We start from the raw sequence: 17,047 nt of genomic DNA, 5'->3' as shown, positions 1-17,047 counted from the left end.
AAATGGGCAGAAGACATGAATAGACACTTCACCAAGGAGGATATTCAGGTAGCCAACAAACATATGAAGAAATGCTCACAATCATTAGCCATTAGAGAGATGCAAATCAAAACAACTATGAGATACCATCTTGCCCCAGCACTAGTAGCAAATTTCAACAAGACGGAGAATAACAAACGCTGTTGAGGAGCAGAGAGATTGGGACTCTCATACACTGCTGGTGGGATTGTGAAATGGTACAAACGGTGTGGAAAGTAGTATGGCTATTCCTTAAATATTGGGAATTAGAAATACCATTTGACCCAGCCATTCCATTACTAGGTATATATCCTAAAGAAGTGAGAGCCATGACAAGAACAAACATATGCATACCCATGTTCACCGCAGCACTATTTAACAGTAGCCAAAAGATGGAAACAGCCAAGGTGTCCATCAACTGAGGAATGGATAACCAAACTGTGGTACATACACACAATGGAATACTATGCAACCCCAAAGAATAACATTGAATCTGCAAAACACCGCATAACATCAATAAACTTGGTGGACATTATGCTGAGTGAAATAAGTCAAACACAGAAGGACAAATATTGTGTTAGTTTGTTATTGTAAAAGTCAAGGAAAGGTTTATCTATGGAAGGAAATTTTCTTTGTTGGTTACCAGTGGTGGGAGGAGAGGGTAAGAAAATAAAGAAGACAAAAAAAAACACCAATTATCTCATTAAATATTTTACTTATACCAAACCAAACCAAACTCACTGTTGTGGATTCAGATGTGACTCATAGTAACCTCTCCTTGGATTTCTGAGGCTGTATCACTATGGAAGTAGTTGCCCAACCTTCCTTCTGAAGAGTGGCTGGTGAATTTGAACTGCCAGCCTTCTAGTTTGCAGTCAAATGCTTTAGACACTACACCACCAGAGCTCCTATTTTACTTACGACTGGTGATAATTACTTTAACTTTTGACTTTAGAAATTTATGTTTATTCCTGAAGAAATATATCTCCAGTGATTGTTTCTACGTATCAAACCGTGGCATTATGAGTATTTCATGTTGTGTGTGTTTTTGTTTGTATTTGAACATTTAAACTGAATCTGGGGAGTTAAGGCTCTGTGATAGTTTCTATGTATCAAACCATGGCATTATGAGTATGTCATGTTGTGTATGTTTTTGTTTGTATTTGAATATTTAAACTGAATCTGGGGAGTTGAGGCTCAGGGATGTCTTCTTATTGTATGATGGATGGGTGTTTGGGGAAGGGTTAAACTCCTGTGACTCCAGTAAGCAAGTTTTCCCTCCTTTTTGAACATTTAAAAAGCAATTTAAGGTTTTGTTTTTTAATTATTATTTAATTTTAATTGTGATTTGGCTGAAGGTTTACAGAGCACATTCGTTTTCCATACAGCAGTTCATATATATTTTGTCTCATAACATTGACTACAATTTCCCACAATGCAACAAGTCTTTTCCCACTCCCTCCCCATAGTTTTCTCTTCACTGTGTCCTTCCCTTCCATGCACTCCTGGCCCCTGAGCAATCTCCCTGTGCATACACACCCCTTCTGTTCTCCCATGATTGTTCTCTCCAAGGATTGTATCTGTCTAATGGAAATGTACAGCTCATATGCCTGTCTTTTGTTTGGCTGGAAGCCACAGGAGTGGGTTAATTCCAGACCTGAAAGGCAGCTAGGGGCCATAGTCTCAGTGGTTCCACCAGGCTCTATCAGACCAGCAAACCTAGGCCCACCCCCCTTTTTTTTTTCCCAAATGAATTTGAGTTTTGTTCCACATTGTTCCCCACTCTATCCAGGATCTCCTACATAGATCCCCCTCCAAGTGGTTGACAGTGGTAGCTGGGCACCATCTAGCTCTTCTGGTCTCATAGTCATATAGGCTAAGGATCACATAGTGTACTAGTTGCTAGGCCTAATTCTTTCCATGAGTCTTTCTTTTTCTTCATTCTTCTTTGCTATGGACCAGGAAAGACCCATTCTTGCATCTAGATTGGCTGCTTGCAAGCTTTTAAGATCCCAGTCGCTACTCACCAAAGTAGGATATGGAACAATGTTTTTGTGTAGTATGTTAGGTTAGTTGAGCTTGATGTCCAGAAGGGTATTTAAGTTTTGACTTTTTGTTGCAGTAAGTTAAAAAGTTACTTGAAAAGTGAAACTCAGCCAGCATTTTATTTTAGTCAGCAGCTTGGCCCTATGACACAAGTCCTACTTCACTGGTAATCTTAGTCTCTCAGTTGCTGTCAAATTGACCCCAACTAACAGCAACCCTGTTTGTGTTAGAGTAGAACTGTGCTCCATAGAGCTTTCTTTGCTGATTTTACAGAAGTAGTTAGCCAGGCCTTTGTTCTGAGGCACCTCTGGGTGGATTTGAACCTCCAACCTCTTGGTTAGCAGGTGGATATATTAATAATTTGCACTCTCCAAGGACTCCTTGAAGATAATAGAGTTTTTATCAGATATGTTTGATTCTTGTAAGTGTTGATGGGGCTCTTTATGTGAATTCAGGTTTCTTTCTTGAGGCCATGCTGTTTCCACTGCTGTCGTCTTGGGGCACAACACCCAGCACCTGGCCCATCTCTCCACCTCTTACCCAACCTAGTCACTGGAAGGCTGCTGTATTTTGGGACTAGCCACATCCCATATTGTGTTACATCTGTGTTGAGACTGCTTAACTCTTCATTTACTCAGTCACACATTCACTTATTTGTTCATTCACTCATTCACTTATTCACTCATGTTTGTTTATTCATTCATTCATTCATTATTCATTCATTCATCAAACATTTCTTGAGCTTATTAAGGACTGAGGGTTCCTCAGGGAAGGTGGTTGCTCCTCCTTGGTGTTGAAAACCATCTGTGTTGAGGATAGAAAACATCTTTTTCCTCCATGAAATTGGAATAACTTTGTAACCTATTTCTTCCCACTTGATATGTTGTGAACATAATTTTCTATGCTAAATATTCTTTGAAAACTTTTTAATGGTCTATTAATATTAATGTATGTCCTTCCATTGATTGCCTTATTGTTTGGTATGTCTTGCCAGTATTTTTATTGGTGACAGTCCAGTGGCTAATTTTGTGCCTCACTGAATAATTACTCAGTATCAGTTCTTACTGTGGTGCCATGGGCACATACTTGTTTTCTTGGTGGAGTTCGATGTTGGAGCCTAGGCAGCTACCATGGATGATGTGGTGTCAGGAAACCACAGGTGTCAGAAGGAGAGGGGAGAATGAGCAAAGAAGTCAGAGAAGAAGTGCATGCAGTGACTGGTGGGCTGTAGGAAGAGCTGAAGGTGGTATATGACTTAAGAGACTACAACATGAGGTACCTGGTTCCTTAAACACGTGCTATAAATAATAAGATTTTGTTTTTAATAGGATAAAGAGGCATTAGAGAAACAGCAGGTGAATCACTTGATTCTGGTGTCTGCACTGCAGACTGAATTAGAGGAAGCCAAATGCCGTGTGCTTTCTGCAGACAGCCCTGCCCGAGGTGCAGATGCACAACCAGAGGTGGCGCCAGAGGTGCTCCTGCAGCAAGAGAAAGAGGCAAGTGAAGGGTACCTGGCACTGCCGCCCAGGGACCTGGGCTTCTGTGATGAGACTGGTGATTACCATGACCACCATGTGTCCTTTGTGATAAATGCTTTTGGCATGTACTTTTAATACTTTCAAAGTTATTTTAATAATGATTAAGTTAACAACCAATGTTCAAAAATTGCTAAGATTTCTTTCATTTTAATGAAAGGTTTTGGATTTAAAAGAACAGCTAAAAGAAGTTAAAGTAATTTAGCAAATAAAAACTAAGAAATGCTATATCTGACCTTAAAAGTAGACATGCAGGCCCACCACACTGCTGTCAGCCTCAAAGAACTTCAGGAAGAGAACACCCACTTGAAGGTGAGCTGTAAGACCATCTGTGAAACTGGGTATGGGGTGTTGTACAAGTACATGGCTGATAGTAGACAGTCCTTTATGGGAGACACAAGACCTTGGACCATTCCTAGACACATACTAACTCTTTCCTTGGACACCTGGCAGACCACTCCAGCCATGCCTGAATCTACTTTGAGGCTGACGGCCAGAGTGGTATCTTGGAAGTGTAAGAGACCAGCTCATGGGAGTCGTGAGTGAAGAACCCAGTGTTTCCTGAGCAGTGAACATTACCTGCTCTTGCCTCTTACACAAAATGCCACTCTCTGTTTACAGCTGTGATATTTATTGGAGAGGGCCTTCATTAATGGCAGCACTGTAGGAGGGAATAAGAGAGCTATGGGGTGGCAGGAGTGGTTTAGGTCATTGATGGAGAAGGGGACCTTTCTAGAAGAGGGAATTTGTTTTGGTAAATTGTTGCTCATTGTTATCTCTTCCGCTAACATGATGTTGTTCTGTGCCATTGAGTCGTCTCCAATTCATAGCGATCCCTCCTTAGGTTTCCGAGGTAATATCACTATGAAAAGATCACCCAGTCTTTCTTCGGAGGAGTGGCTGATGGGTTTGAACTGCCAACCTTATGGTTAGCAGTCAAGTGCCTTACATACTATACCACCAGAGCTCCCGCCAACGTGATTAATAAAATCTAATATTAAATCTCTATTAGTTTACTGTAACTGCTTTTGAAACAAAAAGGAAAAGCAATCCCTATATGTTGGAGGAAATATTTAAAGTTATTGAGAAAAGGTGTCCTTAAAAGGAGGCTTTGAAACAAATTAAATTTAGAATCATTGTTTGTGGTACCACCCTGGTACAATTTTGATGACTGAAGTAACAGCATTGAGAGAAATTCTAGGATGTCATTTACCACCTAGGATGTGTCATTATTTAAAGTCATGCATGATATTAAATTGTCTCCTTGAAGTATGTTTTTAAAGAAACCAAAAGGTCGTTAAAAAGACAGGAAAGAAAGAAAAGACCAAAATGGATATCAGAAGAGACTCTGAAACTTGCTCTTGAATGGAGAGTAGCTAAATTTAGCAAATGGAAGAAATGACAAGATAAAAGAGCTGAATGAACAGAAGCTTTCAAAGAACAGCTTGAGAAGACAGAGTCAATTATTATAATGAAATGTGCAAAGACCTGGAGTTAGAAAACCAAAGTGGAAGAACATGCTCAGAATTTCTGAAGCAGAAAGAACTGAAAAAAAAATCCAAGCTTCAAATTGCAATATTGAAAGAGTCTATGGGCAAAATATTTAATGATGCAGGACATCAAAAGAAGATGGAAGGAATACACAGAGTCACTGTACCAAAAAGAATTGATTGATGTTCATCCATTTCAGGAGGTGGCATATGATCAAGAACCAATGATAGTGAAGGAAGACGTCAAAGCTGCACTGAAGGAATTGGCAAAAAACAAGGTTCCAGTTATTGATGGAATACACATGAAATGTTTCAACAAATGGATGGAGTGCTGGAGACTCTTACTCATCTATGCCAAATAATTTGGAAGACTGCTACCTGGCCAACTGAGTGGAAGAGATTGATATTTGTGCCCATTCTAAAGAAAGATGATCTAACAGAATGTGAAAATTCTTGAATAATACCATTAATATCAAGTAAAATTTTGCTGAAGATAATTCAAAAATAGTTGTAGTAGTATATTAACAGAGAACTTCCAGAAATTTAAGCTGGATTGAAAAGAGGACATGGGACAAGGGATATCATTGCTGAAGTCAGGTGTATCTTGACTGAAAGCAAAGAATACCAAAAAAGATGTTTGCTTGTGTTTTACTGTCTGTGCAAAGGCATTCGACTATGTGGATCATAACACATTATGGATAACATTACGAAGAATCAGAATTCCAGAACACTTAATTATGCTCATAAGAAATCTGTATATAGATCAAAAGGCTGTCATTTGAAGAGAACAAGAGGATACCTCACATTTAAAATCAGGAAGAGTATGCATTAATGTTCTTTCACCATACTTACTCAGTCTGTACGCTGAGCAAATTATCTGAGAAGCTGGACTGTGTGAAGAAGGACATGGCATCAGGATTGGAGGAAGATTCATTAACAGTCTTTGATATGCAGATGACACAGCCTTGCTTGCTGAAAGTGAAGAAGACTTGAAGCATTTACTGATGAAGATCAAAGACTACATACAGTCTACAGTATAGATTACACCTTAACATAAGCCAAAATCCTCACAATTGGATTAATAAGCAATGTTATGATAAATGGAGAAAAGATTGAAGTTTTCAGGGATTTCATTTTAACTTGGATCCACAATTAGCACCCATGGAAGCACCAGTCAGGAGATCAGGCATTGTATTGCATCGGGCAAATCTGCTGTAAAATACCTCTTTAATGGTTTGAAGAGCAAGATGTCACTTTGAAAATTAAGGTGTGCCTAATCCAAGCCATGGTATTTTCAGTTGCCTCATAGTATTTGAAAGCTGGACACTGAGCATGGAAGGCTGAAGAGGAGTTGATACCTTTGAATTGTGGTTTTGGTGAAGAGTACTGAAAATACCACTGACTGCCAGAAGAATGAATAAATGTGTCTGGAGGAAGTGTGGCTGGCAATCTCCTTGGAAGCAAGAATGGCCAAATTTTGTTTCACCTACTTTGTTCATGTTCTCAGAAAGAGATCATTCTCTGGAGAGGAAATCATACTTGGTAAAGTGGAGGGAGGTTCAGTGTAAAAGGGGAAGACCCTCAACGAGATGGATTGACACAGTGGCTGCAACAGTGGGCTCAGGTATAACAAGGAATATGAGGATGTCACACCACTGGGCAGTGTTTAATTCTGTTGTACATAGAGTCACTGTGAGTCGGACTTGACTTGAAGGCACCAAACGACAACACTGTGATACGGGAGTTCAAGGCCAAGCTATCCTGATAACAACACGTCTTTTCCATGGGAATTTTTCCTTAATGAGTAGTCAAAAAGCAGGTAAGAGAGCACCTGTCTTATACTGGTGACTGTGCTGAAACAAATTGTAATTGGTTTTTGAAAACCATACTAGTTATTATTTTAAACAGAAAGCACTTTAATGGAACACAATTTCAAAATGTTAAAATTTAAAGCAGGCTTATTAGGATATTTCATATCTACAGTGTTAGGAATATTTCACATAGTATAGGCAAACCTCATTTTATTGAGTTTTGCTTTTATTGTGCTTCGCAGATAATTTTTCTTTTTCCACAAATTGAGAGTTTGTGGCTACCGAGTGTTGAACAAGACTATCAGTGCCATTTTTCCAACAGCATGTGCTCACTTTGTTGTTCTCTGTCACATATTAGTAATTTCCACAATATTTAAAACTTTTTCATAATGCTTTTGCACACTTAACAGACCACAGTATAGTGTAATCATAACTTTTATATGCACTAGGAAACCAAAATATTCCTGTGACTCACTTTATTGTGATACTCACTTTTTTGTGGTGGTCTGGAACCAAACTTGCCATATATTTGAGTTATGCCTGTATTGCTTCGATGACTTTATCATCGTCATCATCATTTCCACAGGCATTTCTGCAAAACAAAGAGGAAGAGATCATGTGTATGAAAGAACAGTTAGAGGCGCAGCTGGATGGATCAAGAGAATCCGTGGACAATGAGGTGAAGCCCTTTTCTTACATGTGGACATAGGTGTGACATGAAGTTCTCCTAGACTGAAGTGTGTACATGAAATCTGAGGATTCACAGGATTTCGGGGTAACAGTGGTCCTTTTCCTCACAAAGTGTATACTTTTCTCATTGATTTTAGAGGAGGGTATAAGGATAAGGGATACAGTAGGGGGAGAAAGAAGGAGTTTCGTCTATAGTGTTCACATCTCCATATTTCCAGCACCAGAGGCTATTGGGGTGTTGATGGTCTGGTATCTTGTATATTTGGCAAAATTTGAAAATCAGTATCCTTTTGTGTTACTTCTAGAAATGTCTTTGAAATGATTAATTTTAAAAAGGATATATCTATTATTGGTCCTTAGTGCTTTAAAGTTTGTCAGATGAATATAATTTTATATACTAAAAATTCATGAATAATAAAAATAGCTTATGTGATAAGGAAAATATTTTAGTTTCATTAAGAATAGAAAGCTTACCCAAATCACACACACACAAAAAAAAAAAAAGAATAGAAAGCTTTATGAAGATAATCCTAAATATTTCATTGGGACATTTTGTTAATTTCTGTTCTTGTTGGTTGTCATTGAGTTGGCTTGGAATCATGATGACCCCATGTACAACACCAATAACTGTTGGTGATATTAGTTTTCTCTTTATTTCTATTTATTTGATTTCTCCTTTTATTTTTGCTAATCACTTCCTTCTGTTTACCTTAGGTTTTTTACTGTCTTGCTAGCTTATTTATGTAGAATAGGAGGTCACTGGTTTTAGACATTTCTTACTTTTCAACATAATAAATAATTTTTTTTTGTTAAATTTTTATGTGATTTGGGTGAGAGTTTACAGAGCAAATTCACTTTCCATACAGCAATTCACATATACTTTGTCTTATGACATTGACTTCAGTTGCCCACAATGCAATAGCTCCCCTTCTAACTTCCTCCCCATAATTACCCCTTCTCTATGTCCTTCCTTGCCATGATCTCTGGCCCCTGAACTGTCTCCCTGTGCATACACAGCCCTTCTATTCTCCCATGATTGATCTCTGTAAGGAGTGTATGTACCTAATGTAAATGTTCAGCTCATATGCCTGTCTTTGTTTGGCTCAGAGGCACAGGAGTGGGTTCAATTCCAGAACTGAAGGGCAGCTAGGGGCCATAGTTTCAGAGGTTCCACCAGGCTCTATCAGACCAGCAAACCTGGTCCCTTTTTTTTTTTTTTTTTAAATGATTTTGAGTTTTGTTCCACATTGTTCTCCCACTGCATCTAGGATTTCCTCCATAGATCCCCCTCCAAGTGGTTGATAGTGGTAGCCGGGCACCATCTAGTTCTTCTGGTCTCATAGTCACGTAGGTGGGGGATCGCATAGTGTAACAGTCCCTTGGATTAATTGATCCCACGTGTCTGGTTTTGTTCATTTTTCTTTGCTCTAGACAAGGGAGGACCCATCATTACATCTGGATGACCACCTGCTAGCTTTTAAGATCCCAATTGCTACTCATCAAAGTAGGATGTGGAACAATATTTTGTGTAGTATGTTATGCGAATTGGCTTGATTTCCCATGTGACCATGGTCCCAAGACCACAGGTCCAACTATTTGCTTCTTCTGGGTAGTTGGCTGTGGCCAAGAAGTGACTATAACCTTGTCCTTTGTCAGCTCTACTATATACCTGGGATTTCTTACAGAACATACCGATACAACTGTAGAAAAATTGTCTGCCAACCCTATACACGATCATGGGCAGATTCCCCCCTGCATAGAAATACCTAATTGTCCAGCCTGTCCACCCATCTATCCACCCATAGATCAATATTTGCTTTCACTGACAACACAGTACTATGTGTGCAAAAGGGTTCATTTTTGTTGTCTGTACCTCCCATGTACCTCTCTATGTCTTCTTCTTCCCTCAATGCCACTGTGTTGATTGCTCACATTTGGTACATTGCCCTTCTCTTCACTCAAATCCATACTTAACTCTACCTATATCTAGCAGTGTTCCCTCCTCTTCTCTTCCATCCCTGGTAACTAACAAAGAAAATTTCTTTCCATACATAAACCTTTCCCTGACTGTTTGCAATGTTGTTGTTGTTGTTGTTTGCCGTCAAGTCGGCCCCGACTCATAGCGACCCCTCCTTGGGTTTCTGAGGCAGTATCACTACGGAAGTAGGATTGCCCAACCTTCCTTGCAATAATGGACTAATATAGTATTTGTTGTTCTTTTTTTTAATGTATTTTATTGAAATATAATTTATGTACAGTGAAATACACAAAACTAAAGTGACATGGGTCAATGCATTCTTTCTTTTTTGCAGTGTTCTTTCCCCTCTCCTCTCACCGCTGCAACCAACAAAGAAAGTATCCCTCCATATATAAACCTTTCCTTGACTCTCCACAACAACGAACCAATACTATATTTGTCCTTCTGTGATTGACCCATTTCACTCACCATAATGTCCTATAAGTTCATCTATATTATGCGGTGGGTGTTTTGCAAACTCTACATTATTTTTTAATGCTTCACAGCATTCCATTATATGTATGCACCATAATTTGGTCATCCACTCTTCCGCTATAAATCTTAGAGATAAGTTCCCTGCCAGATATGTAATTATCGGCAAATAGGAATTTTTTGCTGTCATATTTCTTATGTGCTTTTTTGTGGTGTCAATTTCTTTGTTCCATATGATTTTCTATGCTGAGCTCGTTTTTTTTATGAATCATGTTATCACTTCCTTCATTGCTATTGTTTTAGTATTTGCTGAATATTTATGCTGGTCCTCTTTGATGTGAAGGTTTATCATTTTTCTTTGAGGTTACCCTGTCATTTATAGTTTTCCTTCCTAGTTTAGAACAGTGCATTTTATCTTGTAGTTGCGTTAACTTTCCTACTATCTAGAAGTTCTGTAATGACACAGTTTTGTCCCTTTTTTCGGTTTGTAGTTGTCCTCATTAGTCAATTGATGTCTCTGGTTCATTGTTTACAATCTTGTAGGCTTATTTACTTGGGATACTTCAATAACTGGGTTGGTTACTGGGTCATACCATCATGTGTGTGTTAACTGTCAGTTGTTGTTTGCTGTTGTTGCTTCTCTGTCCAAAGGGCTCCCTTTAGCATCTCTTGTAAGGTTGGTCTGGTTTAAACAAATTCCCTTTTAATTTCGGATTATCTGGAAATGTCCTAATTTCACCATCATATTTGAGGGACAGTTTTGCTGGGTACATGATTCTTGGAGATATTTCTCTTTTGAGGTTTTATATACCATCCCATTGTCTTCTTACCTGCATGGTTTCTGTGGAGAAATCCGAGGTTAGTCTTACTGGTTGCCCCTTATAGGTAAGTTTTCGATTTTCTCATGCTGCTCTCATGATTCTTTCTTTGTCTTTGGTTTTGGTAAGTTTGATAATAATGTGTCTGGGTGATTTTCTTTTGGGGTTTATCTGTTTGGAGTTCATTGGACTTCCTGAATGGATATATTCTCATCTTTCATCATACTAAGAAAATTCTCTTCCAACAAATCTTCGACAGTTTTCTCTGTGGTTTTTTCTCTTCCTGTTGGAATTCCAATTACACGTAGGTTATTTCTTTTGATGATATCCCACATGAACCTTAGGCTTTCATCATTTTGTTTTGATCTTTTTTCTGATTTATCTTTTTCCAAAGAAGTGTCCAGGTATTTGCCTTCTATCTCCCTAATTCTGTCTTCCATTGATTCAATTCTGGTCCTTTGGCCATTTAAAGTCTTACTATTTCTGAAAATTTAGTATTAATCTTCTGGATTTCTGTGTGTAGATTTTGTATCATTTCTAATTTTTCTTTTATTTTGTCATTTTGTTCTTCTATTTTCTTTTGAAATTGTTCTAGGGTTTTCTTTGTTTTTTGCTTGATCTGTCTCTCAATTCGTTGAAGATACCTAACTATAATTTTTTTGAATTCTTTATAAGGGAGTTCCAATGCTGCTTCTTCCTCAGGGATGTGTTTTGGGTCTGTATCCTGTTCCCTTGTTTCTTCTGCTTTATCTTGCTTCTTTGTGTGGACTGTGATGCTCTATTGTCTCTGAGGCATTTTGATGTTTTTTTGTATTTATATTTAATTGGTGATTGTATGTCGGAGTGACTTGCCCACAATTTTCGTTTTCTTTTATGTTATCTGCATAAGCCAGGTACTGTGATCCTCTATTCGCTAGTTGACAGCACTTATACAGTCACCACCTGTTTCTTTTCCTGTTGTCAGCCTCTCATATCCCTGCCGACCTTGGCAAACAGAGCCTATTCTTAGGTCCCTGGAATCCAAATGAGAATGCTAGCACTTTAAAATCCAAAATGATTGCCACATGTAAAGATTCAAAATGACTGTGCTTTTGGTCACTTTAAATATCCAAAATGGCCGCTGCTTGTAAACATTCAAAATGGCTGCGCCCTTGGTCACTTTAAATATCTAAAATGGCCGCCACTTGTAAACATTCAAAATGGCTGTTCTCTTAGTCACTTTAAATATGCAAAATGGCTGCCACTTGTAAATCTTCAAAATGGTTGCACCCTCAGTCTCTTCAAATACTCAAAATGGCTGCCACATGTGAACAATCAAAATGGCTGTGTACTCCGAACAGTGGAAAATTAACAGCTCAGATCATCTCTCTCCTTGCTTTTTTCTTTCCTAGTCATAGGCCACCAGCACAGTCATAGTATTTGTTCTTGTGTGATGGACTTAATGACTTATGCCCTCCAAGTTCATCCACATTATGTGGTGTTCTTTGCTGATTCCACATTATTCTTTAGGGTTCCATAATATTCCATTGTGTGTATGTAGTATAATTTGGTTATCTGTTCTTCAGTTCTTCTCAATGTTATCCATAATTTGTCATGATCCACACAATCAAATGCCTTTGCATAGTCAATAAAACACAAGTAAACATCTTTCTGGTATTCCCTTCCTTGAGCCAAGATCCATCTGACAACAGCTATGATATCCCTTGTTCCACGTCCTCTTCTGAATCCGGCTTGAACCTCTGGAAGTTCTCTATCAATATACTGCTGCAAACGTTGAGAAGAATGGGAATTCCCGAGCACTTGATTGTACTCATGAGGAATCTGTACCTTGACCAGGAGGCTGTCGTTCGAACAGAACAAGGGGACACTACGTGGTTTAAAATCAAGAGGGAGTGCGTCAGGGTTGTATTCTTTCTCCACACTTATTCAATCTATATGCTGAGCAAATAATCCGAGAAGCTGGACTATATGAAGAAAAACGTGGTATCAGGATTGGAGGAAGAATCATTAACAACCTGAGATATGCAGACGATACAACTTTGCTTGCTGAAAGTGAGGATGACTTAAGGCACCTACTGATGAAGGTTGAAAAATACTGTCTGCAGTATGGATTACATCTCAACATAAAGAAAACAAAAATCCTCACAACTGGACCAATGAGCAGCATCACAATAAATGGAGAGAAGATTGAGGTTGTCAAGGAATTCATGTTGCTTGGTTCTACAATTGATGCCAATGGAAGCAGCAGTCAGGACATTAGACGACGTGTAGCATTGGGAAAGTCAACTGCGAAGGAACTGTTTCAAGTGCTGAGGAGCAAGGATATCTCCTTGAGGACTAAGGTGCGCCTCACACAAGCCATGATATTTCCAATTGCCTGGTATGCATGTGAGAGCTGGACAATGAATAAGGAAGACCGAAGAAGAGTTGATGCTTTGAGTTGTGGTGCTGGTGAAGAATGCTGAAAGTACCGTGGACTGCTAAAAGAACTAACAGATCTGTCCTGGAGGAAGTGCAGCCAGAATGCTCCTTGGAAGCAAGAATGGCCAGACTTCGTCTCACCTATTTTGGTCATGTTGTAAGAAGGGACCATTCCCTGGAGAAGGATGTCATGCTTGGTAGGGTGGAGGGTCGACGAAGGAGGGGGAGGCCTTCAAGGAGATGGATTGATACGGTGGCTGCGATGATGGGCTCAAGTATAGCAGGGATTGTGGGGCTGGCGTGGGATTGGGCAGTGTTTCGTTCTGCTGTGCATGGGGTTGCTATGAGTCGGAAATGACTCGATGGCACTTAACAGCAACAACAGCATTCTTCAGTTGATGGACACCTAGGTTGTTTCCATCTTTTTGCTACTGTAAATAGCGCTGCAACAAACGTGGGTATGCATATACCTGTTCTTCTCCTGGCTTTCACTTCTTTAGAATACATTCCTAGTAATAGAATTGCTGGATCAAATGGTATTTTTCATTGCAAGTTTTTAAGGAATCACCATACTGCTTTCCACAGTGGTTGTACCATTTACAGTCCCACCAGCAGCGTATGAGAGTCCGGATCTCTCCACATCCTTGCCAGCATTTGTTATTTTCTGTCCTGTTGAACTTTGCTACTAGTGCTGGGGCCAGATGGTATTTTAGTGTTGATTTTATTTGCTTCTCTCTAATGGCTAATGATTGTGAACATTTCTTCATATGTTTGTTGGCCACGTGAATATCCTCTTTGGTGAAGTGTCTATTCATGCTGTCTGCCCATTTTTTAATTGGGTTATTTGTCTTTTTGTTGTTGAAGTGTTGGAGTTTTCTGTAAATTTTAGAGATACTTCCTCTGTGAGATATGTCATCGCCAAATATTTTTTCCCAATCTATGGGTTCTCTTTTGACTCTTTTTGAAAGTCTTTAGAAGCACATAAAAATTTAATTTTTAAGTTGTAATTAGAAATACCATCTGACCCTGCCATTCCATTACTAGGTATATATCCTAAAGAAGTGAGAGCCAGGAAAACAACAGATACATATACACACAATGGAATAGTATGCAACTCTAAATAATAATGTAAATTCTGCAAAATACCGCATAACCTAGATGAATGTGGAGGATATTATGCGGAATGAATTAAGTCAATTACAGAATGACAAATACTGTATTAGTCTGTTATTGTAAAAAGTCAAGGAAGAATTTTTATATAGAAGGAAATTTCCTTTATTGGTTACCAGGAGTGGGAGGGCAGAGGAGGAGAGGGAACACTGTTAGATAGGTAGAGATGAGTATTGACTTGGGTGAAGAGAAGGGCAATGTACCAAATGTGAGTGATCAACATGGTGGCAGTGAGGAAGACATGGTAGATACAACAAAGATGAATCTTTTGCACACACAGTACTGCATCGTCAGTGATGACAAACACTGATCTATGGGTGAATAGATGGGTGGAGAGGCTGAATGATCGGGTATTTCTATGCTGGCAGGCATCTGCCCATGACCTTCTATAGGGTTGGCAGACAGTGTTTCTACAAGTGTATTTGTATGTTCTGTAATAATTTCTCATATGTGGTAGAGCTGACAAAGGACAAGGTTGTAGTCACTTCGTGGCCATAGCTAGATACCCACAGAGAGTTAGTTGTTGGACCATGGTGGCGGGGGTCATCAAACTCAATTGGTAAAACTTACTACACAAAAACATTTTTCCACATCCTACTTTGGTGAGTAGCGACTGAGCTCTTAATAGCTTGGAAGTGGGGGACTTCCAGGAAGATGATAGAATAGGCAGACAAGCTACACAGTCCCTCTTCAATAAAGAAAAAATAAAGCAGTTGACAGGGATACAGAAGATAATCCTGGAATCCTGGAGCTTTGTAAGGAAGTATACAGAAGTGGATTAGGTACCAGCTACTGGAAGAACTGAATGAAAATAGTGAATACAGAAATGGACAGAGGAGCGGACTGTTAGCTACTTTGACGGCACCAACAGCCTGAATATATCCAAGTGGTGTTGGAACCTGCGAATTGACCTAAAGATCAGCCCTGGTTGCCAAGGGCTGTAGGGACAACTGAACTGGTGGCCAACGACTAGGAAGGAAAATGATAAAGAGGGAAACAACAAGACAACCTGAGCTGTGGAATTTTTTGGCTATCTGGGAAGTGCAGTCATTTTTTGAATGTTTAAAGTAGTGGCCATTTTGGATGTTTAAAGTGACCGAGAGTGCAAGTATTTTGTGTTTTTTTGATTTTGGATATTTAAACTGACCAACTGGGCAGATATTTTGAGTGTTTGTAAGAGGCAGGAATTTTGGATATTTAAAGTGACCGCGTTCTCATTCACATTCCAGGGAGGTAAGAATTGGCTCCACTTGCCAAGGATGGAGGGATGTACAGGAGGCTGCCAGTGGTACAGGAGACAGGTGGTGAGTGTATAAGTTCTGTCAACTAGCAAATAGAGGAGCACAGAACCCTGCTTACTTAGATGACATCCAAAGAAAACAAAAATCTTGGACAAAGCACTCCAACATACAATCACCAATTAAATATAAACACAAAAATATCACAGTGTCTTGGAGACAACAGAGCATCACTGTTCATACAAAGAAGCAAGAACAAACAGAAGAAACAAGGCACCAGGCCACAGACTCAAAACACATCCCTGAGGAAGAAAGAGTATTGAGGCTCCCTGAGAAGGAATTCAAAATAATTATATTTAGGTACCTTCAATGTATTGAGAGACAGATCATGAAAACACTGACGTAATGGTGGAAAACACAGAGAAAACCCTAAAACATTTTCAAAAGACCATGCACAAACAAAATGATAAAAGAAATGAAAAATTAGAAATGACACGAAATCTACAGATAGAAATCCAGAAGATTAATACTAAATTTCCAGAACTTGATAACACATTGAATGGGCAGAGAAGTAGAATTGAATCAATGGAAGACAGAATTAATGAGATTGAAGGCAAATACCTCAGTACTTTTTTTACAAAAGGGTCATTCAGAATAAAAGATGAAAATAAAATGAAGAAACACTAAGGTTCGCATGGGATGCCATGAAAGGAATAACATGTAATCAGAATTCCAGAAGAGAAAGATACAGATAAACCACAGAGAAAATTGTCGAAGATTTGTTGGAAGAGAATTTCCCTGATATTATGAAAGACGGGAATATATCCATTCAAGAAGTACTATGAACCCCAAACAGGATAGACCCCAAAAGAAAATCACCCAAACATGTCATCATCAAACTCACCAAAATAAAAGACAAAGAAAGAATCCTGACCGTAGTACCAGAAAAACGTAAAGTTACTTACCAAGGGGCAACCAAGAAGGCTAAGGTTGGATTTCTTGACAGAAACATGCAGGTGAGAAGACAACAGGATGGTATATATAAAACCCTGAAAGAAAAAATTTCCAACCAAGAATTATATACCCTGCAAAATTGTTCATCAAAATATGATGGTGATAGTCACAGGGTACATCAAGCTCAATTGGCTTAACAGCATACTATATAAAACATCGTTCCGCCTCCTACTTTGGTGAGTAGCGACTGGGATCTTAAAAGCTAGCAAGCTGCCATCTAGATGCAACGATGGGTCTCTCCTCATCCAGAGCAAAGAAGAATGAAGAAACCCAAAATTTGTGGAAACAACTAGTCCTAGCGACTGGTACACCATCCATCTGCAGCCTATATGACTATGAGACCA

General features: G+C 39.0%; 1 protein-coding gene across 1 annotated transcript in view; it reads left to right on the top strand.

Moving 5' to 3' along the window:
- Window positions 1–17,047, top strand: part of PCNT (pericentrin) — a 248,093-nt gene that overhangs the window by 130,222 nt on the left and 100,824 nt on the right. The window contains 3 exon segments of the mRNA XM_007948706.1: window positions 3,393–3,563; window positions 3,763–3,796; window positions 3,799–3,914. Of these exon segments, the coding sequence (XP_007946897.1) occupies window positions 3,393–3,563; window positions 3,763–3,796; window positions 3,799–3,914 (321 nt within the window).

This window comes from Orycteropus afer, unplaced genomic scaffold (assembly GCF_000298275.1).
Source record: "Orycteropus afer afer isolate SDZICR_OR568_19922 unplaced genomic scaffold, OryAfe1.0 scaffold00219, whole genome shotgun sequence".
In the NCBI taxonomy this organism is placed as follows: domain Eukaryota; kingdom Metazoa; phylum Chordata; class Mammalia; order Tubulidentata; family Orycteropodidae; genus Orycteropus; species Orycteropus afer.
This window is presented reverse-complemented; position numbering and strand designations above follow the sequence as displayed.